This window comes from Lissotriton vulgaris, chromosome 5 (assembly GCF_964263255.1).
Source record: "Lissotriton vulgaris chromosome 5, aLisVul1.2, whole genome shotgun sequence".
Taxonomy (NCBI): Eukaryota; Metazoa; Chordata; class Amphibia; order Caudata; family Salamandridae; genus Lissotriton; species Lissotriton vulgaris.
In genome coordinates this window covers 1,560,176,771-1,560,204,763 of record NC_141693.1, presented here as the reverse complement: position 1 = coordinate 1,560,204,763, position 27,993 = coordinate 1,560,176,771, and the positions used below count along the sequence as shown (strand labels likewise).

Sequence of the window (27,993 nt, the reverse complement as noted above, 5' to 3'; positions counted from 1 at the left end):
CTGTGACTGCTGAGAAGGTCCTGTCACCACATCCCATGGCTATTATTGCAATATGGTGCTAAACACTTTTAATAGCATTTAGATTTAAATTCTGAATGCACTTTGGGTTCTGCAACTATTCTACAGAGAAACAAAGACTACAAACCTCTCAATGTAAGACAGTAAATGAAAGGTCAGGAACAGGGTTAAGGAAATGATTAATTATTGTAAATGATTGACTTCACTGGCAAATATAAACGTAATTGATTTGAGAAAACACTTAAATGTTATCCAGAAATACTATGCATTTTAAAAGGCAACTGTGTCTTTTAAGGTACCTGTGGGAAGGTTGTTCTGACACTCTTATTGTGAGAAAGAGAGTTTCTGTTGCAGTACCTCCCCACTTTTTGCCTGATACCTGATGCACTTTTCCTTGGTGTACCCTGGGTCCCTGCCAATCAGGTACCCAAGGCCTGTGTTCCTTCCCTAAAAACTGTACTAAAGCCTAAACCCAATTGGCATCTCTGGCCACATGTCAGCCCCTAGTAAATTGTACCCTAGGTACCCAGGGCATTGTGACCAGAGAAGACCCCTAAGGGCTGCAGCACTTATTGTGCCACCCTTAGGGGCCCTGTATCCGGACACACACACACTGCCTTTGCAGGCTGAGAGTCCTGGTGCAGAACTAAACAAAGAGTTGATATGGCACACATCCCTGTGTGCCATGCCCACAAACCCACTGCCCTGGCATACATCAGCCACTCCTCTAGCTAGGTGCTCTATGCCAGAGGTGAGGGCACAGGTGCATGAACCCCGTGCCCCTACAGTACCCAGGGCCATTCCTGGACATTAAGTGCAGTGATGCCATTAAGAGTATATGGTGCTGGGAGGTTGTCATTACGAACTCCACAGCACCATAATGGCTACACTGAAGGCTGACAAGGTTGATATCAAACTTCTCAGCACATTAAACCCACACTGATGCCATTGTGGGATTTAATGTTAAATGCACTACAGAGGGCATCTTAGAGATGCCCCCTGAGACCTAAACCTACAATCCACGTCTTGCCTGCAACAATGCACAGGCCAAGCCTCCTCCCCCAGGATGGGCAGGGGAAGCTTCAAAGGCATTCCGCCTTTGTGAGCTTCTCCAGATCACTTGCTGTACTCGGCAACTGGCCCCCACCAGTTTTGACCCCCACTCTGGCGGGAAGACTGGCGGAAAATCCTATGTCAGAAAGGGGGTGTGCCAGCCTGTGCCAACCCCACTCCTCAGCTGGAAGAGGCGTGGTGAAGCATGACCCCGGGCCCCGGCCATCTTGAAGATGGGGAGTCCTGCCCAATCACAGCTAGGCTCCTGCTCCACTCCCACAGGAGAGGAGCTGTCTAGGGAGTGTACCCACCCCAGGACAGGGACCCATTGGTCCCTGCCCTTGCTCTACCTGTAACGCCCCTAATTTCCATGTTTAGAGGCACCCTGAATCTTTTTCCACGGATCCAGATTACGAAACAAGAAGATCAAGTAACATGAAGACCTGCCGTGCAGCTGCTAAAATGAGGAAGACACCAACTGATTTGGCCCCAGCCCTACGGGCCTGTCGACCCTCGAACCTGCTCCTGCTAAACCCCGGCGTCTCCAGTAGTCAGCATCCTCAAAAACCCCAGAGGACCCGACTGCCTTGTGACTCAGACTACCTGGGTCTCCCACGAGCAGTGGTACTGCTCAAAGCACGTAACAAGCCCTGGCATCAGCCCGGAACCGCGAACCCTGCACACTCTGCACCCGCCAAGCCTGGCCTGTGCTGGGGTGAATAAAGACCCTGAGGACGTCTCCCCGGCGATTCTGACTTGAAAACCAGTGCCCAAGGACCCTCCTCGACGACCCCAACGACTCCTGCAGCCTCTGGACTAGGGACCCCTCTAACCGCGATCAGCAGGGGGAGTAAGATTTCTTGACCTCAAAAGAAACCCCTGCACCTGGCGCCCCAGGTCCCCCTGTGCCCAACTCCGGGGTGCCTACCTATCCTCCAAGATCCCAACTTACTCCTCGAAGTGTTGGTCACACCAGAAGATTCTCTGTCCCCAAAGCCTGTAGCCTTTGTTCCCTTTTCAAGATCTCCATTGACTAGCATTGAGCACCCGACGGCTCAAAAGCACCCTGCACCCAGCCGCTCAAGTGGCCATGGCAGTGCAACCTTTGTCCTATTCTACTTCCTCATTTGCCCAGAGCAAGTGACCAGGAGCCCAGCTCCCACAGCCGCGTGGCATGGGAGCCAGCAGCCACCCACTGAAGGCCCCCTGCCTCTCATTGGGCCTAACTACCTCTGCCCCCGGCTGCCCCTGTGCTGCTGAGGGTGTACCATCTATACCTACCTGACCCTGGGGGACCCCTGAGTCTATGCCCAGAACCTTAACTTCACAAGTCGAATACTCACCTGAAAACCGATAACTCACTTTCCTGACGTAGGATAACATTGACATTGAAGTGTGAAGTTTTCAACTCTAAAATATTCCTATAAAATCAGCCGAATACCGAATTCCGAAGTACTCACCTGGGATTAGGAGAGAATCCAGTACTGTACCGTGTAGCCCAGTACCGAACCACAAAAGTAATCCTAACCGGGTTTACTAGTAACCTGAATTTTCTCCATAGGAATCCATTGTCTGCTTTTCTATGAAATTTCTTCCGTCTACTTTTGAAAACTTGAAATATTCCTTAAAAATCGTACCTACTACTGAAACATAATTACTTACCTGTCTTAAGTAGAGACCCCAGCGCTGGACCTAGGAGCACAGTACTGGATTACACAAGTAACGAGAACGTACTTTACCTGTAACCTGAAATTTCTCCCATCTGATAACATTGCTAGATTTTCACTGAAAAGTTTCTAAGTGTTAACTTTTAAAATACCTTTTGATTCTTTAAAAATCATTGCAATAACTAAAACGTTTTTACTAAACTGTTTTCAGCTTAGACCCCAGGCCTGAATCTAGGATACAGTCCTGGAGTTACAAAAGTAATCGACAAAGTAATCAGCTGCATTTAGGTAGAAAAACCCATTGAGCTCAATGTTAAATTGTGTTTAGAATTGTGTTGCCTACTGCAACTATTGTACCTATTGTGCTTACAAAGTTTATTGCCTCTTTGCAAAGTAAATACATGCGAGTACTCCTATCGAGAATAGTATATTTTGATACCTGTTGGCTCTAAAAATAAAACTATATCTTTGGATATAAAAACAATTGGCCTAGAGTTCAGTTCTTGAGTCAGTGAGATCTTTTGCTGACTGTGTGTGTATAACACATGCTTTACACTGTCCTCTGGTACTGCCTTACTGCTCGACCAAGCTACCACTTTAGAGAGTAAGGTCAGACCTGACTTTCACCTCTGTTATACCTCTGGGAATTGTGGACTCTATACACACTGTAGCTTACTTTGGACCAGTACATATAGAGCCATTTTCTCACACTTATCCACCTGGATGTTTTGCTTTTTAACCTCTTACCGTGGGTGAGCCTCAATCTGTGACTCACTCACGGTAAACTAATGGTAAAATGGACTGCCAGTGTTTACGACCAGTGCCCGCCTTTTAATATAAGGCTGCTGCGACGCAGCCAGGGTAAGGGATGCTTGACTGCACAACCGATGATAGGGCTGTGCGTTGTCGACTCCTTTTGTGCGCCGCCCCGAAACTGTGCAAGGGTAGACTGGCGCCAAAGGGACTATGCAGAATTGGGTAGTGACCTGGAGTAGGCCTTATAATGTGGGTGAACACATGTAAGTGATAGTCAGCAGTGTGCTTTAATGTTTGACTGAAGGGACACTCCATTATACCCCTATGGGAAAGGGGCATAGCTCCAGTTCTCTTTGGCGTAGAGACTCCAGAGTCACATCAATGTACACTGTAACCTGTTTAAAAAAAAAAAAACAATTCTGTTAAGTTCAAAAGCATATCTGTTCAGCTCCTGGGTCATCCATGAATGGCATATTTCTCTGACTAACCTCATGATCATACCTAAGAAGCTTAGTTTCTGTTGCAGGAACACCCCTGACCCCACTTTTTGTGCCAGACTACTGATGCACTTTGACTCCATGTGCCCTGGGTCCCTGCCAATCAGTTATCAGTTTCCCAGGGCTGGTGATCTTTCCCAAAACTGTACCTTGTACCCCAATTGCCTCCTCTCTGGCCACATGCCAGTCACTTGTAAAAGGTACCATGGGTACCGAGGGCACTGTGGCCAGGGACAACCTCCAAGGTCTGCAGCACCTTAGAGGCCATGTACCCTACCAGCCTTGCCCCCCCCCCCCCCTGCAGCGTGTTTGGTGCAGATCAAAGTGAGGAGTCGACAAGTGCAAAACGTGCTTGCTTTTTGCTGAACTGCTGATGTACTGTGACTGAGTGTGGCCTGGGCTCCTGCCAAACACGCATCCATGGCGTATGTTCTTTACCTCAAACTGCATTAACACAAAACCCAATTGGCACTCTCTGGCCACAGTTCAGCCCCTGGTAAATGATACCACAGGTACCCAGGACACTGTGACCAGGGAAGGCATCTAAGTGCTGCAGCACTTATTGTGCCACCCTTAGAGGCCCTGTACCTTTACACTCACACGCTGCATTTGCAGGCTGCGTGTTTTGGGGCAGAATGAAGTGAAGATTCGACGTGGCACACATCCCTCTGTGTCATGCCTACAACCCACTGCCCTGGCATAGATCAGCGACCCCTCTAACTAGGTGCACTATGCCAATGTTGAGGGTACAGGTGCATGAGCCCTGTACCCGTAAAGTGTCTAGGCCAATTCTTAGACATTGTAAGTTCAGTAGTGCCATTAAGAGTATATGGTGCTGGGAGTTTGTCATTACGAACTCCACAGTACCATACTGAAAACTGAGAAGTTTGGTATCAAACGTCTCAGCACATTAAACCCACACTGATGCCAGTGTGGGATTTAATGAAAAATGCACACAGAAGGTATCTGCAGGGGTGTGGAATTTAATAAAATATCTCCTTGTCCATGGGGCAGGTTGCTTCATAACTCTACTTATCCTCGCTGAACTGGTAGCTGAGCTGACACACTGAGATAGACATTCCGGGTCTCTTCTTTCCGGCCCTTATCAAGGAGGCCACCTCACCATTATCAGTGACCATACTGTGTGCCTCTGATTCCATATTCAAGAACGCACTATATGCCACACCGATTTGCCCTGACAAAGTTCAGTTCATGAACGAAACGCGTTGGATGATGTATTTTACCAATCGCATGGATTGTCAAAAATAAAGATTGATACAATGAAGACACTGATTGAGCTTCTTTATTAATGAAATACCGTCCTGGGAGTGCACCGCTCCATTGTCCTCACAGACTTGTCCTGTAACAAAATCCACTTGTCCCTTTGGTGCCATGTAGTGCGGCGACAATTTATGGCAGCAGTCTCATTATGTAAGAGTTCTGATATAGCCTCTTTTATTATGCCAGGGCTCATACCATAGTAGTGTTTGAATACTTGCAATCCCCTTATGTTCCTAAGTTTCTGCAGCTCTACATACTGGGGCTGAAGGTAGTGTTAAGCAATAGTTCCAGGGTTAGAATGCCTTTTGAGTCTGTGCAAACCTATTAACTTGCATGTTTTAAGGGTTTTCAACAACTCTTCTCTAATCCCATACAGAGAAATGTTGGAAATTTACTCCTGACAATGGCAAAAAAAACTTTCTTCCAGAGTTGGGGAAAACAGTGGTAGGAGGGAAATTGAACTTGCAAACACTCAGATTTTCGCATGAGCAAATCTACACATGCATGTTTGCTCATGCTAAAATGCGGTTCACAAATATTTTCTAGGAGTACTATTTCTTGTCCAACTTCTGTAAATTCTTGAGAATTCATGAAAGCCATATAGCTGCACTTAAATGCAAGAACATTTATATGCAGTGGGTGCACTTTTGAGACTTTCTTTAATAATTTGGCCCATATGTTGGTCTGGCGTTGACCACAACCTTTTGCGTTTATTAAAAGTCTTTCTATTGGCTGGCTTCATTGTGACTAGACGGTTTCACAAGGAGCATATTGGCACACAAAGTAGTTTTGTTCAGTTCCAGTAACTACTGTGGCAGTGTGTGTTTGTGGAGACCAAAAACAATTTTTGCTTTTGCCAATGTTTGTTATGATTAGGGCCCTGCAGCTACCTCACCAGTAAGGTTTTACAAAAACCATGCCAAAACCAGTCGCACATTGACAAAACTGAAAGGCTGACCACCAATTTCAGACCTACTGACTTTGCCAGTGCTGAGGTCAAGAGGGGGAAGATGGCGGCTGGGTAGGACGCTCAGCCGGAGAGCTCCCGACTCCGTGATTCCTCTGACATGAGGTATCGTAGCGGAGCCTGTTAAAGCCCCACACGCATGAAGATAAGGTAGCGGCAGACAAGCGGAAAAGTAAAAAAGGATTTCTTACTGTCTGCACAAACCACGGGATGGTTTCTTTTCTGGCATCGGCATCGGCAGTAGAGTGCAGAGTCTTGGGAGGAGAGCCGGGCTCACATTGCGGTGTGCTGGGGGAGGCGGAGCCACATACTCCGAAGAAGAGACGCTGTTCGGGTCTTTGGGCAGCCGCTGCGAGAGCAAGGACGTGCTGCTGCCGGGCCTCCGGAAGACTGAGGTATCAGTTCCGGGGCGCGAGCGGCAGAGTAAGCGGCAGAGTAAGCGGTAAATTCTGCCCAAGCTTCGAAGGGAAATGCGGAAGTAAAAACTTGTATCGAATGCCTGGAATTTAGGAGTTTGGCTTAACCGGCACGGAGGGAGTGTCATTGCTACAAAGTAGCAGCGGTCAGGGCAGAAAGAAAGGAGAAGAGTGCAATGAAATAAAAGCCCTATTTTCCATATCAGGATTCGAGGAGTGGTTGTCGAACATTGACATTGAAGCAGGTAATTTAAAGAGAGACAAGTGGGCATTGTTTGAATCCACACGCCTAATTACCACAAACATCACAAATATCTCCCAAACTTTGCACATTAAAAGCCTGAGACTTAACACAGATAAACCGCATATGAGTGACTTATTAAGAGCAACAAAGGAGGGTGGTAAAAAGGACTGCTGTGAACTGGAGGAAAGCCTCCCTCAAGCAAAGTTAGCAGAAGCAAAGATCCAGGGAGGGTGATCCTCAGAAGTACAGGGGAAACAGGTTATATCACCCTATAGCCTGCGGAACAGGAATTTTTTGAAGCAAGAGAGATCAAAAAAAGGCACAGAAAACCGGCTAGGGAGAGCGCCAAGACAGCTCCTGAAGGTGGGTTATCCACCTCCAAGGGAAAAACGGTTTCCTCGTTAAAAACCAAAATAAAAGTGACACCTTCACTAGGAACCTACTTCAAAGTTCAACAGCAACAGGGCTCATATACAGAAGATCAGGCCTATATGCAGGCACAGCCCTCTCCAGAAGGCCCCTCACTTTTGATGGAAGAAGGAGATACTCACTCCCCAAGCGTAGTAATACCACCCTCTCTTTTGGTGAGCCCACAGACACAGCTGGAACCTGAAAAAGTGGCCCCAGATAGTACAAAAAAAAGGAACAAAAATAAGAACAAAAGCAAGGTTGAAACAAAGTGTTTGGAGGACATCTGGAAGACTAACAAGGAAAGCAAGTTGGAAGAAGTAGTTAAGCCCCAAAAAGTACTCATGGCGGAGGGGGGTGAAAAGGAGATCACCGTCGAAATAACACACAAGACTACATATGACGAGGAAAGATTACAAGGGGGGCAAAAAGAATCCCAAAAAAACCACACAGATGAAGTCCTAGAAAAAATATGGACAGAAATGAGGGAAACATTTTCTATCTCAGAGGCTAAACAAGATAAAATTCAGGAAGTCTGTGAGAAGTTGGACAATAAGCTAAATGCACTGGGTGACAGAGTGACGGCGGTAGAAAGTGAAGTTGTCGCCCTGGATAAAAGGGTGGAAAAGAACCGGAAAGAAATAAATTCCCTGAGGCAAGAAAGTAAGATAATGAATGAAAAGATGGATTCACTGGAAAACCAGGCAAGAAAGAACAATATCAGGAGTTTGAATATTCCGGAAAATCAAGAGGGATCAGACATGAAGAAGTATGTGGTAGCACTACTGGCAGAATATTTCCCTTGGGCCGACGAGGCATTGCTAGAAGAAGATATACAGAGAGCACATAGAGCCCCATTTGGGAAAAACAAAGAGAGGAAAACACAGAGGAAAATACTTGTTAACTTCAAAACTTACGTGCTAAAAGACAACATTTTGATAGAGATAACTGGACCTTCAAAATAAGATCTGACCTGTCGAAGGCCTCCCAAACCAGGCAATGGGAACTAGGAAACTTCATGTCAGTGCTTCAGCAGTTGGGTGCTACGGTACAGATGAAATTTCCACCATCACTTAGGATAATGTGGCGGAACAAAATGAGAAACATGAAAGATCCGGAAGACGTTAAATCTCTCATTGAACTAATGCGGGATCAAACAAGGTCAGAAGAACCATTGAGCTAACGCGAAATCCTTTGCAAACATAATATTGGATAAATATTAAAAGTATAACGGTGTAAGGCTAACAATAATTTTCTTTATGTACAAAGTCAAGAGTCATGGGATAGGGAGTCACGAAGGGTTACGAAGATAACCGAAGGAAAAGAAGGAGGCTTCCCCGGGGAGGGCAACATACAAACACAAAAAAGAAAATATAAAAACATCACAAAAAAGAAAAAGGGTGGGGAAGCAAAATAGGGAAAAAAAAACAAAAAATCCTCATACGCTGGAGTAGAAGTAAAAACAAAACGGAGTTTCATTTCATAAACAATGACATAAGCTATGTGCAGCAGTGGGAAAGTGTCAGAAGGAACAGAATGAATGGGGAGCATAAGTAGAGACATCAAAATACTCTCTTGGAATTTTAATGGACTGAGGACGAAGAGTAGAAGGAATAAAATCTTAGAGTATATTAGAACATCAGAAAGCGAAATAATAATATTGCAAGAAACGCATCTCCTGAAAGAATGGGCTCAAATAACAAAGACCCTAGGCTGGGTAGATACATATGTTTGTACCACACAACAATGCAATATCAAAGGAATTGCGATAATTATAAAAAAATCACTAAAAGCGGTCATGGACTCAGTAGAAGTGGACAATAAAGGAAGATGGGCGATTGCCAGAGTAAAGATTGAAAATAATCCTTTCACGATTGCAGGATATTATGGCCCAAATTTGGATGATGCAGATCCCTTACAAAAACTTTATTCACAGTTATTATTAGCCACTTCACCTATAATACTGGGAGGTGATTTTAATTTAGTAATGGATCTCAGATTAGACAGGTCACCACCAGGGAGACAAGCAAATCTGCCAAAAATTAGAGAGTGGATTGGCTTTTATAAAAGAGACCTAGAGCTGATTGACATCTGGAGGGATAAAGGAGAAACTAAGCAACCTTTCACTTTGTACAATAAAAAACTGGGACACAGGTCAAGGATCGACTATTTTCTTATCAACCGAGATCTGTCAGGAAGTATAAAAAGTGTAGCCCATCTCCCAGCCCATATATCAGACCACTCGGCTGTACAACTAACTCTACAGGTTAAAACAACAGGAACGATAAGGAGATTTACAGTAGAGCGGGCTATATTACAAGACCAGCAGATTGTAAAGGAATTGGAAATCGAAACAACAAACTTCTTTGAACTTAACAAAACAGGCACCACAAAACAGATAACTTGGGACGCGTATAAAGCCGTGTTAAGGGGGAAGTTGCTGAGTCTAGGGGGTTTATAAAAACAAGAAATTAAAGCAAGAGATCGCTGATCTGGAAATTAACATCAACACTATAGATACGTTAATATTAAGGGAACAAGATACGAGTAGAAAAGAAGAATTACTGCAAGAAAGACAACATGAGAGAAAAACTAGAAGGCATCATGGGAGTAAGAGTGCGAAAAAAGTGGGAGTCAAGCAAGCTAGCAAAACATGAATATGGGGAGGGATGTGGAAAGTGGCTGGCGTGAAAACTTAAAACAGACCTAGCCAAAAATAAAGTAAGGAGTATACACCAGGAAGGTCAAACAGTCCAAAGCACAGATGAAGGCATAATCAAGCAAGAATTCAGGAATTTTTTTTGAGGAACTATACACGAAAGATACAAATCCGCAAGAAACCCTGATCAACACCTATCTTGAGGATGTTCCATCCTCAGCACTAACGGAAGAAGACAAGAGAGAACTAAATAAGGAGATACTAGCAAGTGAAGTAGAGGAGGCTATTAAGAGTTTGAAGAAAGGGAAGGCAGCAGGCCCTGATGCTTTACCAAACGAGTTTTACATGGAATTAAGAGATACCCTGCTCCCACATATCACGGATCTGGCAAACTTGATCCTCAAGCAAGAAAGTAGTATACCAGATTCCTGGAATGACGTGATAATCACCATCATCCTAAAACCTGGTAAGGACCCTGCTAGATGCGAGTCATATCGTCCGATATTGCTGCTAAACTCGGATTATAAAATCTTCACTAAAGTCATGGCAGCACGGTTAGGAAAAATATTGCCGCAACTTATAAACTTGGACCAAAAAGGATTCATCAAGGGGAGACAACTGCATGAAGTCAAACAAGAGCTTCTGACTGCAATAGACATAGCCACGCAAAAGAAAGCCCCTCTTACCATACTTACTGGGCCTTTTTAGAGAAAGTCATGATTAAAAACAATATTGGCCAGCCCTTCATGCATGTTGTGAAACAAATATATAAGACACCAAGATCCAAAATTGTAATCAATGGCAGTCTCACAGATGATGTGAAGATAGGCAGAGGAACAAGGCAGGGGTGTCCCCTTTCGCCTCTGCTCTTCAACCTATATATTGAACCGCTTGCAAATAATCTAAGAAATGCTAAAGGAATCACTCCATTTAAGTATCAAACATGGGAGAAGAAAATAGCATTATATGCGGATGACCTAATGATTTTTATGGACGACTATCTTAAAGCTAAGGAAACGATTGAAGAAACCATAAGGGCGTTTGGGAAGGTTTCTTGTTATCTGGGAAATCACACAAAAACGGAAATTATGACCTGGAACACTCAGTTTAAAAGCCCAAACATTAAGAAAGAAATAAGATATTTAGGAATCTTAGTGAATCATGATCTAGAGAAGATTCCGCAACGCAACCTAAATAAGGTAGCAGGAGAGGTGAGCAAGCTGCTTAAGGATGGTTCACCTTACCACTAAGCTTGATAGGAAGATCCAACATCATCAAGATGTCAATTGTACCAAAGTTCACATTCCTTTTTAATACAATTCCTCTGGAATTTGGAAAATCATTGTTAAAAAAAACCACATAGGGAAATCACAAGTTTCATATGGGCCTCGAAGGGCACAAGGATCTCATGGAAAAAACTTAGGAGGGGGAAGCAAGATGGAGGACTTGCTAGCCAAGATGTGGTGGAGTATCGCAGGGCGTTTCATTTAAAAAACATCCGAGTGCTATTAAAAAGTCATCAAAACTATCCAAGGCACCTACAAGTAACGACAGAATCAGTTGACCACTTCCTATTTAAATTCGGACATCCCAAGTATTTAAAAAAAATAAAATTGAAGATCTTAAGGGAGGCAGCAAAAATGTGGGTACAAATCAGAGTAACTTTAAACATCCCATACTATTGCGAAATGGCCCCCATCTGGGGTTCACTGGGAACTCCAGAATGCCTAAAAGACTCATTGGCAACTCCTTTGAAACTAGCAAACATCAACTACTGGGGATAGCTATTAAACGGTTCAACTCTGAATACATGGTCAGAACTTCAAAAGATGACTAATAATTCAATTTCCAAATTTAAATACTATCAAATCTTAAGTTGGTCTAAAACGATACCCACATACAACAAAGAAAATGAAAAATTAGAAAAAGAAATGGTAAGGATTACACTGATGCCTAAAGAAGTGGCAAAGTGGTACTAGGCGTTAATAACTGCTGGAGATAGAAACACGAGTATAGAAGGTCAAATCTGGGGGAAAGACTTACTGACAGCCGACTTGGATTTAATTTGGGAAAAGTCAGTGGGGAAATGTTGGTCGACTCTTAAATCTGCGGCACTGAAAATAAACCATCTATATACCATACATCGAGCTTATTGGACGCCAAAAAAGCTGTCCAAATTTAAAAACGCAGGAGCAAAGAAATGCCCGAAATGTGGGGAAGAAAAGGCAGACGACATTCACATGTTTAGAAACTGCCCCCTACTAAAAGAATTTTGGAATGAAGTTGGTAAGACCTTGAGCATAATCATGAACAAACAAGTAACTGTAAGTACTACCCTTACTCTTTTTGGGATCGAAGATACAGTAGATGGAGGGGGTCTAAAACGATGTCAAGAAAATCTACTCTTTGTGTTAATTGTACTTGCAAGGAGGGAGATTTGCATTAAATGGGTTGGATCTTCCCCCCCAACACATGGAGAGTGGATGAACTCGGCTGTAAGGATTAATAAACTAGATAGAAAGGGAAACATCTGTAAGAGATTTAAGTATTGGGAAAGTTTTGAAAACCACCTAAATCCTAATACAGGGTAGAAATATCGGTCCTATGATTAATGCGAAACAACTTCTGGCGAACAAGTATGGTACTTGTTGAGTAGCCAAAGTGGCTAGCTCCCCCCGTTTCGAAACTAGAGTTTACATTATGTGACGGCCTAAGGGTACTCCTCTAAAGATCATCTGGAAGATGATAAACTCCCCAGACAAGAGAGACCAAGGGGCAGAATCGGAAAATAACAAAAAACTAGAGGCAGACACCTGAAACTCCGAACACATAAAGCTTCGCAATATGAGGACAAAAAAAAAAAACATGCCAAAACCAGTCGCACATTGACAAAACTGAAAGGCTGACCACCAATTTCAGACCTACTGACTTTGCCAGTGCTTGTATATTTTTGTTTCCCATAATCTTATTGGAACTGGTTACACTGATTTTCTATTATGAATATTTTGGGGAAATACTAGCATGCATCAACACATGTCACTAAATGATGCTGCAAAGAAATGGTACCTGCAATTTTACAGTAGTTAGCGAAATGTTTTCTTTCAGGCTTTCCTTTTTTATCAACATTTTATTTTGAAAGCAAAGAATCATCAATCTTGCTTTCAAGCTGCTGCTAATATTTGCATCAAATCAGAGAGCATTCTGGGAGCATTGTTTGTTTATGGATTTATAAAGCGCATAACTGCCCTTAGGCATCCCAGCTCTAGGAGAAACATATCAGCGATGGTATAAGTCAGAATGTCTGAGATCGAGAGTTTAAGGAAATAGCAGTTTTTTTAGTTTTTTTCTGAATGCTAGTTCGTTAGTTATCATGCCCGTGTCCACATTTTTGGGACCAGGTGCTGAAAGGACCTTCCTCCCCATCTTACTCTTTTTATTCTGCCCTGTTGCATGAGGAGGTCTTGTGAGGACCTTAGGGTCCTGCTTGGTGTGTACTGTTTGATGCATACTGGTAAGTAGCATATTCCTTCTCATATTTTGTCAGTCCTAAAAAGTTGTTTTATTCTAACCCTTTATTGCCATTCCACCCATAGGATCTAAGCCTGTTAAATAAACCTGTAGGTGTGGGTCCTCTGTGGGCCACAGAAGGCTATGATTAGGCTGCCTGGAGTACCACTGTCGCTCATTTCAAGTCTTTTCCTAGCTGGTAATGTTAAAAAAAAAAATCAATCACCTATTAAATATTGGCAGGAAATTAGGATAATCTCCCTTTTATTTTTATTTTCAAGCAATCCTGATTCATACATTTGAACAATTTCAACTGTAATGACGTTGCTTTCTTATTTCTATATGAAATGGAGTTGGTCTGTTTTCTGATATTCTCAGTCTTTGCAACACATCTGCGCACTACTGTTTGAGGCATTCTTACTTTTGGTCAGACATGTTATCTGTTATGGACAATCCTGGCTAGTTTATTAACGTGTACCATGTGTTTTCTCTCTTTGCTTTGTTTAGGCCCGCCCACTTCCCAGTGCCTGGAAAAAACTTGAGAGATCGCGTGAGTACCAGAATGGGAATGAACTGCGAGATTATCAGCTGGAGGGAGTTAACTGGTTGCTGTTCAACTGGTACAACAGGTGAGCAATCTGAATGGACAGTCTTGTTATTAAGGAGAAAGAATGATGGGGAGAGGAGCAATGAGAGAATAGTCGTGACACTGTACCTTAGTGCTAGCTAGCGGGGTTTGAAGAAGACATTACATTACTTTAACATTTTGTTAGCAAGATACTGTAATGGAAATTACACCATGTTGTAGGAGTTGTAAATGGTTTGAGTAAGAGATTGAAATATAACAGTTTGTTCTAGGGATCCCTAGCAGCTTGAGCTGCAAGTGCCATGTCTGTACCCAAGATTTATAAAGCAGTCTGAAGTGAAAATTGTAACAGTACTGGAGGCTCAATCTTAAACTTATGGAGCCATTTTACCTAATGTAGGGCAGAATCCTTGTTGGCTCTTGTTCTTAACCATTGTGTCCCAGGTCTCCAGTACCAGTACATGCCAATTGAATAAACTGGTTACTCCTTTTGGGTTCTTATCTCTACTGTAATAGTACAATTACAAAGCCAGGGCTCATTCTAGAGATTGCAAAAGAAAATATAGCATTATAGTAAATCATAAACATATCCACTGAATGCCATAAATTGTAGCAAGCATTTGCAAAAATAATCGCGTTTATATCTAGATGAGCTAGAACATGTAAAACTTTGATTATGGGTTCAGCTAGGACCCCAAATGTATTTATACGGTTTAGGCCCTGGGTGCTATATTTTGTTTCAGCATGAGTCAGTGTTAACTGATGCGGAAGTGCTTGAGTTAACTCTGTCCTTTACAACTCATCGTGTAATTAGGTTTTGCCTCGCCGAAGATGCGCTCTGCGCATCTTTTCGGCGCAGGCGAAAACCTGTTGAGAACTGTAGTGTGGCTTGGTTCGGCCCTCGTCCTTGATTGGCTGGCTCCGTAAACGGAGCCTTGCCATTGGACGAGGGGCCTGTCCGTCAATGCCGGACCAGACACGGGGGCGTTCCCGAGATTCTTTGGCTTTTGCCGACGTCACGCGACGTCAGCCAAAAGCCGGGAACGCCCCCGAATCTGTCCCGGCATTGAGCCGGCACCCGCCTTCCTGCTTGCGTGAGTGCTTTGTTTTTTTTGCCGTGTGTGTCTGTTCCCGCTCCCCCCCCCCCCCCCCCCCCCCCACCCTCCGCTGTCAGTGAGTCCGTGTGTGTCTGTTCGCGCCCCCCCCCCTCCCTCCCTCCCTCCCTCCCCGCTGTCAGTGTGTCCGAGGAGCGGGAGAAGAACGAAGGAGCTGCCCTGCCATTGGCTGAGGCGGTCGAGCCCCCTCAGTGCCGCCGCGCTAGGATTGGTTCTTGAGCCGCCGCGTCATCGCTGGAGCCGCCCTGAGTTTGCCGAGGAGCGATTATGTGTACAGCCGGAGCGGCTTCGTGAACTCCACCCTCGGTAATGCACGGTGTCTTTCTACTCGTTTTAAAATGAAGATTGTAAAGGTAATAAGTGCGATCCATCGCTCCCCGTCTACAATAGGTAAGGGATGGACACTCCCTGACGGCAAGAAGGGTGCCTCGCAGAAACCAACGTTTTATTGGAATACTCTGCAACGGATTGTATAAACTGGCCTTCGCAAAGGTGGGCGGGGGCGTCTTGTCCAGGCTAGAGGTCTCCTCTGATCTTTCGAAGTGCCCCCTGGCTGGCATGATGTGGTAAATTCTCTGCTCCAAAAAATGTGCTACGTGTTTTGAATTTTCAGAAGATGGCTGTGTGGCATGTTATGTGCGCACCAAAACACGGAAAATAAATGTTGTTACACCCCAGTCCGTTTAAAACCAGGCCCCTGATTATAAATAGGCTGGAATCTCGTAGAAACAGATTTGGGTGCCATTCCGTCGGAGCGCCTTGCATAAACTCGCATTCATTTAGGGTTGAATGTAGTATTCGATGAAATCCTCAAACTACGCGTGTACACTCACCGCAACAGAAAGGACGTGTCTCAAAGTAGATCGCTATTTTTCGAGGAGACCCTGGTGACATATGGCAAACACCGTGACGTGCAATGTAAGGTTTCGCACAGTTAGAGGGTTGGGATGCGGCAATCAAGGTGTCACATTTGAGTGCTTAGAGACTTGGGTTCATTTAATCGAAGTGCCTGAATGCTTGTTTGATTTCAGATCCGACAATCCAGGTTACTTTTTGCGTTGTCTTTCCTCTGGCTAGTAGTAAGCGCTGTCGATGGGGTGTAAGATTGGCGTTATCCATAGTTCTTTACAGAGGGCTTTTAAATACCTTTAGCCCTAACCACGTTTTTATGAGGATGATAAAAATGGGAGTTATCTCTAGTATGACCTAAAATGCCGTCTCTGGGAACGTACTGTTTCAATGAGGTTTGAGTGCTTTGTATTGGAACCGTTCTGCTGGCCAGGTACGGAGCGCTCTCCAAGATATAACAATAAGTTAATATCTTGGTCTTGGTTTCTAATATTAGCAAGAGCAGAAATGACGTCATTAGTGCTTTCGGTTTGTGGGCGCAAATCACTAAGAGTCTGTCTGACACTCCCCCTGAGAGCGCAAACCTGCTGCAGTCCTGACGTGGGCAGGGCGGGCACGGTACTGTAGGCACAGGTCAGCCATTGTTCCTTGTTTGACATGCATCTTCATGCCAGGCACACATCGCGACATCTTAATCCGGGGGCTGAGCTCTCACTGAGGCTTTGGTGTTTTGTACGGGCGCTTGTTGGGCCAGTTGGAATCAAAGGCCAGAATGCTAATGTGGGGACGCGCTGTGATCCGGCCGCTCTTTTGTCTGCTATGAACTCCCAGTGACCCTTCCTTCCTCCGAGGCCTGCAGAGGGACGGGGACCCTCCTGCAGACGCAGCTGAACAACATCTAGTTGTCATCTCACCTCGAAAAGTAAATGTACTACAGTGCACGATATTAAGCGGATTCCTTTTTCAGCACCCTGGACACACCTTAGTGCACACACCCGTGGATGTGAGGCTCGTACGGAACACCCTTAGACACGGCCTCGCTACTCGCTCTTAACGTCCATTCTTAGAGACATGGGCATCTTGCCGGACGATGGTAAGGACAGCGGGCTCACACAGTACACGTTTTATGTCTAGGCGCTCACATTGTACACTCTGTCCAGTCCCGCAGACAAGGCTCACGCTGTGAGATTCCAGGACTGTGAGGTTCAAACTGTACCAATCTAGTGACGTGAGGCTCCCCTGGCACAGTCATGAGAACACGAGGCCAGCTCCGTAGAATCCTGCAAGCCAGAAGCAGCTCACACTGTACCAGCATGCTCGGGAGGATTATACAGTGACAAGGAGTGCGCGCGAAGGCCCCTGCACAAGTCTACGCACTTGAGGGTCACACAGAACAACTTAAGGGGGGACGGGCTTCTCCTATATAATCATGTGGACATAGGCCGACGCTACTCACTTATTCAGGTAAGTGCGGTTAGTTTTGAATGTGTATATGTTTTTTTACGTTCTATGTTAATCTTTCCTCTCTCTCCCCCGTGAGCCCGTTCTCGCCCCCCCCCTCCCGCTGCCGAGCTCCGACTGAGGAGGGGCGGCGGCAGAAAGGAAGGAGGGCTGCAGGCAGAGCAGAATTCAATCTCTATCGCACTTTTTTTATTACGCCTCTTATTCTCCCAGAATAGCGCACATTCTTCTTTCACTTTCATGGCAAAAACGCCTTTGAATGTGATTTATTCATGTCAACTGAAAAAGGAGAGAGTTTTCATATTATCCAGTCGTTGCCTCGCGCCCTCGGGTGACTTTCGGAAGAGGGGTGGGTGGGGGCGATTGTCCCATGTCAGGCGTGAGACGCTCCTGCTGTGTTAGTTTTGTCATGGCTTTCAGGCGCTTGCTATTGTGCCTTCTGTGTTAGAAATGCTGGACCACACATCCCAGAATGCAGATGAAAAAGAGCCCTCCGTAAACTGTGCACACACATGTTAGGTGGTGTTTGATGGGGGCCTTTATCTCGAGCCATTTGAGTGAATTGTTCCGGGGAGTGGGTGGAGACGATTACCCCCTGGATCAATCCAGACCGATTTTAGATAACGCTTGTCTGAAATTATTTGTTACTCGTAACATTGGAGGAGGGTGCTAAAGCGCAGTACTGGGAGCTCCGTGTACTCATTGTCATATAGCGCCTCTCTTCACGGTTACTTTGCATAAAGAGCAGACGCGTCTGCATTTTTTTGTTTCGTAAGGATTGTGTCTGTCGGGAAGTGTGAGGAGGGAACTTTCTTTAAGTGCAGTTTCCGGAGATTCTTGGGACTTCCCAAGCCAGGGGGGATCCCTGCCCTTTCGGGATCCACTTAACGAGCGCTCATTTCTTGGAGTTGACCCACTGTATGAGGGGGCGCTTCCCGCCTCTACCTCTCAAGGTGCCTGGACTCCCTTTTAATGTACCTGTGCCGCCCCCCCCCCCCCCCAGCCACTGGAGACAGAGGCGCTGTGTGCGCTGCCTGCTGGGCTGGGGGCGGGGCTCCCCACGGCCCCCAGGCAGAAGGTTCAGGTATCACGGCTGTAAACAAAGCGCCAAGTGTCCCCGGCGCTGCACAATGGGCGGCTCTGATTGCGCCATTTGTTTAAAATCAGAGCGCTCCCTGCTGAAAAACACATAAATCACTCCTTCCTCTACACCCCTTTCACACACTTGCACCCAGACACACACATCCCCATCTCTCCAGAAAATACAGCATTCCCACCTCCCTCCAGCGCACACAGACATTGCCTCGTTAATCTCCACAGAGAAACCCCATGGTCCCACAATGCTGCAAACCCCCACACACCACGCCTCTATATACATGCGCACCCCCACACACGCTGAACACATGCTCCAGGCTCAGGGCTGCCGCCCCTTGTGCTCCTTCAAGCTCACCCCTTCCATAGAAACCGCTCCCTCAGCATAGGAGATCACACATGCATACATTCTATAAATGCTCCCTTATATGCATCCAATGCGTGTATAAGTCATTTTACCGGGCTGAAGTTGCTCAGCTGGTTGTGCGCCGGCAGGCCACGGGTTTCGAACCCAGCCGGGCATATTCGGTCTTTTATTTTCATGTGCTTGGTAAAATTGCCGCAAGTAACATGGTCGATAGTGACATCTATATGGTAAGAGCTAACACCGACAAACCCCACGAGAAAAGCACAGAAACCCCAATTTTCCGTTTACCATGCCCCCCTATGTCCCCACCCCTGACGTGGGGGGCTGTGATACATCTCTATACACAGCCTCCTTACAGCAGCCCCGGAGCAGCACCCCGGGGTGCATGGTGGAAGCTCACCTCCTCACACAGTGCATCGCCATGTGTGATCGATAACGCATTAGCAGACCAGGTCTCTGGAAAATCTGTTTATTCCCCGTAGTAGGAGGCTACGAGGAGAGGAAGGGAAGCCGGGTGCACTCTAGATGGGGGGAGTGCACTGTGCAGGGGAGCCGGGCTCCATGTCAGGGGCAGGGTGAGGACACCGCTTGTGATGTTTGTGTAGATTACACCCACAATCGAGCACTGCACCGAGGGTACATTAAACCGTGCATACCTGCTGAGTGGGGGTGATGCGTGTACAGCAACCTCTGGGGAAGACAGTTGTGTGTGAGACATTGGTGGGTGAATGATGTATTAGAGTGCAGGGAGTGAATATGATTCCCATGGCGGATGCACCCTAGGCCAGGAAGCACCGCACTGCTGCCCCTTATCCGACATTAATCCTGGCAACCAATACACCTTTGAAGCACCTGTGTCCCCGGTTTTGACTTTGGAGTCACCCTGCAGCTGAAGCAGTTACTGCGATGCTGCTTAATGTTGGCAAGCGGACTATTGCAGAGACCCTAATCAAGGCCCGCTGCCACAAGGTGTCTGGCTAGGGACAGCTGGCGGGACCAGGCGAACGTGGCACATCACAGGCCCTAACTTGCTCCCTGCCAGACCACGGAGGAGCCTACTGACCAGAGTCTAGGTGCGGAGAGTTGTGAGCACCGTGAAATATATCCCTGCCCACTGCTGTGCCTGAGGCCCGGGACACTCACCATACACACTACTCGAATCAAATGACTATCCAACCGGTGTCCCAGGGGGGACGCAGTACCTACGGCGCTGCTACACCACCGGGCCCCTTTTCTTCTAGCATCTGTTGCGGGGCACCTCGCCCTGGGAGAGGTGGTTCAGGGAGTAGGGGCGGGCGTCTCCAGGTGCAGGTGCGGCTCCTGTAGTCTAAGGGCAGACCCCTACAGCTCTGCTGGGGCCTACCTGCTCTGCTGGCCGTGGGCTGCGTTGCTATCTTGCTCCTAGGCGGCCTTCTCAGACAAAGCGGGCACTGGCTATTTCCGACTGCCCTTCCTGGTGCCTGCTCTGCGCCTTGTTGCCTACCTACACAGTGGAGACTGTCCGGTCGCTGGATCCCTGGGAGCTGTGCTCAATGGCCCATGACCAGAAATGTACTGCCACTGGACCCTGGCCACGCAGAAAAGCCCCTCCCCACCATCCTTACTTGCCGCAGCGCCTGGCCTTCTCCAGTCATTCCTGTGTTGGGGGGGGGGCTCGCAGTGTGTGGGGGGGGCTCGCAGTGTGGGGGGGCTCGCAGTGTGTGGGGGGGCTCGCAGTGTGTGGGGGGGGCTACAGTGTGTGGGGGAGGCTCACAGTGTGTGTGGGGGGCTCGCAGTGTGTGGGGGCTCTGTGTGGGTGTGTGGGGGGGCTCTGTGTGGCTGTGTGTGTGGGGGGCTCTGTGTGGGTGTGTGTGTGGAGGGCTCTGTGTGTGTGGGGGGGGCTCTCTGTGGGTGTTTGTGTGTGGCATTTGCGAGAGATTAAGCTATTGGCATTGTAAATGACAATGCCATTTATTTATGTTAAAAAAACATAAATAAAAATAATGTCAAGAGCAATGCCAATAGCTCTAACTTTAACAAAGGCAAAACCATTGCATTGTAAATGCTTGTTTTTGTTTTTCTAGGCTGTCAAAGCTACCAGACAAAATATTGTACCTTTGTGGCTTAGTTGACAGAATATATATCCCCAGAAAGAAGGCATTTGTGATATGCCGAAATGCATTGGGATTGTTTGAGTGCACGATTTGAATTTGGAGGACTATGTTAAAGCTGAATATATCCTTGTGAATACAACAAGATGGACTAAATATAAGCATATTTCAAAAACAAACATTTTCATTTACTTTTTTACATTTATTGGTGAAACCTTTTATATAAGGACAATTCAGGAGCCTAATGCAGGATGCACCATATCACAGGTGTGGGCATATCTACGTGAGCAGATGTGCCTCTACAGTATTAGGGTCTGTTTGTTACTATTGTAAGTGCTACAGAACCCAGTACAAGGGCTAGGATCTTGACAACTTGAGTTCCAAGGCACCATGATGGCTTCACTGAACCCAGAAGTGTTTGGTACCAAACAACTCCATTAATGAAACCACACTGATGCCAGTGTGAGATTTATTAAACCATGTACTCGGAGGGCAGCTCAGAGGTGCCCCTGAAAACCAACCAACTCTGGTGTGGTCACAGACTGCCTTTAAGCATCCTGCCACACACACAGACATGTTCTTTGAACCCTGGGTGGAGAGGCTCTGCTCTCTGCTACCAGAAACCATGCACATGTCACCTCCTCCCCCAGGATTGGCCCAGTGCTTAAAGGGGTAGCTTCAAAGGCCTGCCACCATTGTAATGCAGCCCCAGCTTCTGCTGCTAGCCGCAGATTGTAACTCCTGGTTTACACCCCACTTTTGGTGATAAAACCGGCAGAAAATCTGAGAAAGACTAGGAGGAATGCTCACCTTTGCCACTTGCACTCCTCGGGTGGAGGAGGCAAAGTATGGAGTCCCCTCCATCTTGAAGGTGAGGGAACCCCTCCCGCAGGAGGGCGGCATAATTTAGAGTGTAGTCAACCCCAGGTAGGGTGCCCGTTGGGCCTACCTGGTACTACCAGAAGACGCCCCTAAATTTAGTATTTAGGTGGCTCCCCCAGACTTGAAAACTAGATCTGCAGCAACCTAAAATGAAAGAAGCGACCCCTGCAGAGAAGACTGAAGTTGACTGCCTTTACCCCAGCCCAACCGGGATGTCTCCAGATTCGAATACCCTGTCACCTGTCTTGCAGCCAGCGGCCTCTGAAAACTGTGGGAGGACTGCAGCCTTCGAAAAAAACTCAAATTTTCGGAGTAAAGCGGGCTTGTCCAGAAGAATCCAACTAAAAGGACCCCGGATCCAGGCGGATCTGCATCTCCTGCCCACTCTGCACCCGGCGCCCACGGCCTGGATCTGAGAGACTGTCCAGTGAAGTCTCCCCAGTGATCCTGACCTTTGATCCAGCATTGGCTGACCTCTCCTGGCCTCCACGACGGCGCCTGCAATATAAATCCATAGGTTCCCACTGACTGCGACCAGCTCTGAGAAGACTCTGACATCGAAAGGCACCCCTACACCCGAAGTCCCTGGACCTAGGTGAGCTGAACCAACAGTGCCCCCACGATCCCCTACATCTCTACTTACCTCTGCTGTCGGTGGTCTTCAGCCTGCAGCCTCTGGTGCGACCCCTGCAGCCTGTTTCCCACAAGAAGAATCTCTATAGAATTTGCCCCCTGCCGCCCCTGTGCCGCTGGTGGTGTATGTTTGGTTCCGCTTTGTCCCCCTAGTCCCCCACAACCCGGTGCTGGTGCTTACCCCCAAAGTTTGGCCCCTTGCAACAGATTTTCCTACCTGCAAGCAGTGTGGCACCATGTGCCCCGAGTCTCCATTCAAAAGCATTGGGCTATATGTCGATTTTGACCTCTGCTCCCGGCCTCCCGTGCCGCTGGTGGTACAGTTTTGGTACTCACTTCTAACCCCTGTCCCTTGCTGACCTTAGGGCATGAAGACGGAAATAGTAGGTGTAACTGTTTAACCGCACTATCCCCATAGGATAACATGTACTGAAATTGCACTAAGTGTCAACTTTTTAAAGTAAAAAGTGTTAGTTAAAAACATACGTATCTTATTAAGTACTGCGTGTTAAAATAAATACAAACACAGCTTATTATTCTAAAGTTGGTATGCATCTCCTTTTTGAGTCGTGTGTCAGTTATTGATCATGTGTATGCAATAAATGTCTTACACTCCTGTTTTAGGCCTAAGGTTGCTCGCCCACGCTACCACTGATAGAGAACTCTGGATTTTACATTGAGCCCTGTACACTTTGGGGAGCCCCTGGACTCTGTGCACTGCATTACCACCATATTCAGAGCCAGCTTCCTGCTCAAGTTCATTTCTCCATTCCATTTAATTCAAACCTTGGAGTTACCGGTTTTCTTTACAAAATACCAAACTATTCGAGAACGTGCTTTAGAAACACTAGATGTTAAAAGGGCTGTGTATTACGTGGAACTAAACCCTTCAGAAAAACAAAACCTCTTTCCTTTTTCAAATCCAATCTAAGGAAATACTGTATCCAAAACAGGGATAAAAAGATCGATTGTTAAATGCACACGAATATGCTTTGCAAAAGCGAAATGGACACTAACAACTGTGCCAAGAGCTCATGCAACAAGAAATAAAGGAGCAACCATGGCCTTTTTAGGAAATATCCCACTTAATGACATTTACAATGGGACAACATTGATAAACCCACACATCTGAAAGAGACACGTTAGTGATAGATTCCTTACCTTAGAATATCCCTAGGCGTCCGACTGGATCCGGAAATTTTTGCGTAGCAATACCCCTGCGCGTCGGTAGGCGTCGTCTGCGGCTCCGCGTCCGTCGTCGGCATCGTTGGCGCCGGAATGACGTCGTCGGAGTACTTAGACGCTGCCCATGCGCGCTGACGTCAGTTCTTCTTTTTTCCGCGCCAGCTAGCGCAGATCCGGAGAAGCTCTACCCCTAGTCATTTTTTGATTAAACTTTAAAACGACGACCGCACCTGCTCCGACTGCCAGGCCCTGATGTCGAAGGCTAGGCGGGAGTGGTCCCGCAAGCGGCTCGAGCTCCGGCAGTCGGCCCCGCGCCACTCAAGGTCCCGGTCCCACGGGAGGTCGAGGGACCGGTCGCAGGGTCGGAGTCATCGCAGCTCCGAGAGTGGACACCGGTCGTCTGGCTCCAAGTCCTCGGGTAAGAGGCATGAGAGGTCGGAGAGACGCCATCGTTCCTCTGACCCAACCCGACGCTCGCACGATGCGGGCGGGGGCTCGGGCGACACCGCCCACGCGGCTCCGCGGGAGTCGCAAGCGTCGTCGCCTGCCCCACACCTTCGGGTCCCTAGGCACGGCGCGACGCCGGAGGAGATCGAGCGGTACTTCATGGCCATGAGGTCCCTCCCTCCTCAGTCGGGTTCTGTGGCGCCTCCGGGCCCAATGGTCCCGGCTGGAGGCCCTAGCGGGTCGGGGTCTTCGGCCCGACGCCGTCGGGTGCTTCGGCCCCAATGCCGCCGGCGACTTCGGTCCTGGTGCGCAGGACCTCACCGGATCCGCTTCCGGATCCGGGTCATCGCGGTCGACCTCACCGGCGCCGGCCCAATGGGTTTTACCCCCGGCGTCCATGGGGGACGCCGTCCCCAATGTTTCCATCGGTCCGAGTCTGGCGCCGGAACGGCGCCTCCGACGGCCTTTGGAGATTTTTATTTCCATGAGGAGGCCCCGTCTGTTAATCTTGTTTTACAGGTAACGGGTGACGAGGAAGATTGGGAGGGGTCCGAGGACCCTCTGGCACTGGAGTGCCAGTCTCAACAGGACTGGACATATGAGCTTGGGGAGGCCAGTGGTATTGACACTTCGCCAGACACTGGATTTGTCTTCCCTCCGACCGAGGCTTCGGAAGAGGGGTCTACATATAGTGTAGTGTTGACGAGGGCGGCTCAGGCCTTACATCTTGAGCTCCACTGGATTTGTCTCCCCTCCGGCCGAGGCTTCGGAAGAGGGGTCTAAATATAGTGTAGTGTTCACCAGGGCGGCTCAGGCCTTACACCTTGAGCTCCCCATCGCGGCCGTGAGTACTAACCTCCTCACTGAGGTCCTCAAACCGCAGTCAAGCTCCAGCGAGCCCCTGCTGCCGTTCAATGTTATGTTATGTTATGTTATCCGGATTTATTGAGCGCACAGATGCCCCAGCAAAGGGGCGTCCCGGCGCTTGACAGAACAGAACAAGCATTAGAAATGCAATAGGTCTCGCAGCATTAGAGTTAGTGCTTTTAGAATTGTTTATGGGTTTTTTTGTAAATCTTTAGCATGAGGGTGAGTGAGGGTGAGTGAGGGTGAGGCTGAGGGGTTGAGGGTGAGTGAGGGTGAGTGAGGGGTTGAGGGTGAGTGAGGGGTTGAGGGTGAGTGAGGGTGAGTGAGGGGTTGAGGGTGAGTGAGGGTGAGTGAGGGGTTGAGGGTGAGTGAGGGTGAGGGGTTGAGGGTGGGTGAGGGGTTGAGGGTGGGTGAGGGGTTGAGGGTGAGTGAGGGTGAGTGAGGGGTTGAGGGTGAGGGTGAGTGAGGGTGAGTGAGGGTGAGTGAGGGGTTGAGGGTGAGTGAGGGTGAGAGGGGTTGAGGGTGAGTGAGGGTGAGTGAGGGGTTGAGGGTGAGTGAGGGGTTGAGGGTGAGTGAGGGTGAGGGGTTGAGGGTGGGTGAGGGTGAGGGGTTGAGGGTGAGTGAGGGGTTGAGGGTGAGGGTGAGTGAGGGTGAGGGTGAGTGAGGGTGAGTGAGGGTGGGTAAGTGTGAGTGAGGGTAAGTGTGAGTGAGGGTGAGTGGGGGTGAGTGTGAGTGAGGGTGGGTGAGTGTGAGTGAGGGTGAGTGGGGGTGAGTGTGGGTGAGGGTGAGGGGTTGAGGGTGAGGGGTTGAGGGTGAGGGGTTGAGGGTGAGGGGTTGAGGGTGAGTGAGGGTGAGGGGTTGAGGGTGAGTGAGGGTGAGGGAGGGTGAGGGGTTGAGGGTGAGGGGGGGTGAGTGAGGGTGAGGGGTTGAGGGTGAAGGTGAGTGAGGGTGAGGGTGAGTGAGTGTGAGTGTTACAAAGAGACCCTACCAGTATACAACTTGATGAATTTTGGTGTACAATTTAAAATATACTGCTGCCAGAGAATCCTGTGCATTTCTTTAAGAGACCCCATTAATAGTTTCACTCAGATCAAAGAGAGATGGGAGCGATGGCTGAGGGAGGAGGGGGAGGGCGAGGGGAAAACGAGAAGAGGTGGGGTGAGCCGCGGGGGAGGGGAGGGGAGGGGAAGGCACACGTTAGAGGACATGGTGGGGAAGCAAAGCAAATGAGAGGAGCAAGTGAGAGAGTGGGGTGACAAGGGAAGAGTGAGGCGAGTGATGGAATGGGGTTACTGTACAGTTTAAACCCTTTTGCAAAGGACGCCCTGCTGCTCCCACCCCCTCCTCAGCCCTGTAGAAAGGTCGGTCTGTGGCGGGTCACACGAAAAGAATGACGTTGGTGTGCAGGAGAGCGCTGAGGGAGGAGGGGGAGGGCGAGGGGAAAACGAGAAGAGGTGGGGTGAGCCGCGGGGGAGGGGAGGGGAGGGGAAGGCACACGTTAGAGGACATGGTGGGGAAGCAAAGCAAATGAGAGGAGCAAGTGAGAGAGTGGGGTGACAAGGGAAGAGTGAGGCGAGTGATGGAATGGGGTTACTGTACAGTTTAAAACCTTTTGCAAAGGACGCCCTGCTGCCCCCACCCCCTCCTCAGCCCTGTAGAAAGGTCGGTCTGTGGCGGGTCACACGAAAAGAATGACGTTGGTGTGCAGGAGAGCCTGCGTGTGGATGGAAGCTTGCAGTAGTCTGGCACCTGGTTTTTAGACATGCAGCTGTTGAGCACCGGCAGAACCCGGCCCACTTAAAGCCCCTGGGTTCGCCAATGTTACCACGTCTCTGTCAGTCTCTGACATACAAAGACTCATTCTCGCACCAGGCATTGCAAGGGAGACATTTTTGAATGGTTTGATCGGCGCTGAAAGTTTACATTTCTATTTCAGCATGAATCTCGTTGGTATGCTCCCTTCCCGTATCTTCAGATCCAGCACCCGTGTGACGTCTTAATGTTTAGCCTCTTCGCGTCATCTCTGTCGCAATCATACACATCTGGGTCTGGAGTGTGTGGGGAGCTTCATGCACTCATGGCTGCTAGAGGATCCCCTTGTTACCCGCCTCTGTGTTTCCCAGACTAGACTATGTTTTCCTTTTGTTAATAAAAACGCTTGCTAACAGTTGGCGCATGCGCAGAGCGGGGGCAAGCAAGAGAAGGAGTAGACACAGGAGGGAGCCGGAGAGAGGGAAGAAAGGAGTTATGTCACGTTGGCTGCTTATACGGCACGAAAGTTGCCCTACATTTTTAGTGCACCGTAGTACTTTAAGGAAGCAGTAGGGGTGAGGAGAAACAAGTGGAATGAGAGAAGAAATTGGAGAGAGGGAACAGGAGAACCCGATGTAATATGTCAGCAGTTTGCATAGATAGTGCTTATGCCGCATGTAGATAGGGTCAAAGCGCTGCATCTGAAGGGAAAAGGTACACAGAAGCGGCGCGGGGAAGATGTCACTTTATGTAATGTATTGGCTTGCATAGTGCTTATTGCGTTTAAGACATGTTTAAATCGCTGCGACACAACTGAAGAGGGAATGACAGGGCATGGGGGAGAGGGAATACTATAGGGAATTGGAGCGAGGGAAACAGGGAACACGATGCTACGTCACACTGCTTGCTTGAATGGTGTTTAACCCTAAACATTATGCTTTGTTATACTGCTTCCTAAAATGTGCAGCGCTTATGCCAACCCTATGCATGGGAAGAAAGGCACGAACATTAAATAAAAGAAAGTGGCACGAGTTACAGAAAGATCTCGGAAACAGGAGCTGTAACCCGAGGAGTTGTTTTACATGACTACAGGATGGGTGAAAGGCGGGGTACAGTTACAGAGACTCACAAGACAAGACGGAGGGAAGAGAGGGGAGGGGGGAGGAGAAATGTGACACGGCGGGAAGGGGAGGG

At 47.9% G+C, this 27,993-nt stretch overlaps 1 protein-coding gene across 1 annotated transcript in view; it reads left to right on the top strand.

Moving 5' to 3' along the window:
• The window catches only part of CHD8 (chromodomain helicase DNA binding protein 8), a 911,220-nt gene that overhangs the window by 321,404 nt on the left and 561,823 nt on the right, over nt 1-27,993 (top strand). Inside the window, exon 11 of the mRNA XM_086919771.1 lies at nt 13,981-14,102. Coding sequence (XP_086775897.1) covers nt 13,981-14,102 — 122 coding nt within the window. The remainder of the gene's footprint in view (nt 1-13,980; nt 14,103-27,993) is intronic.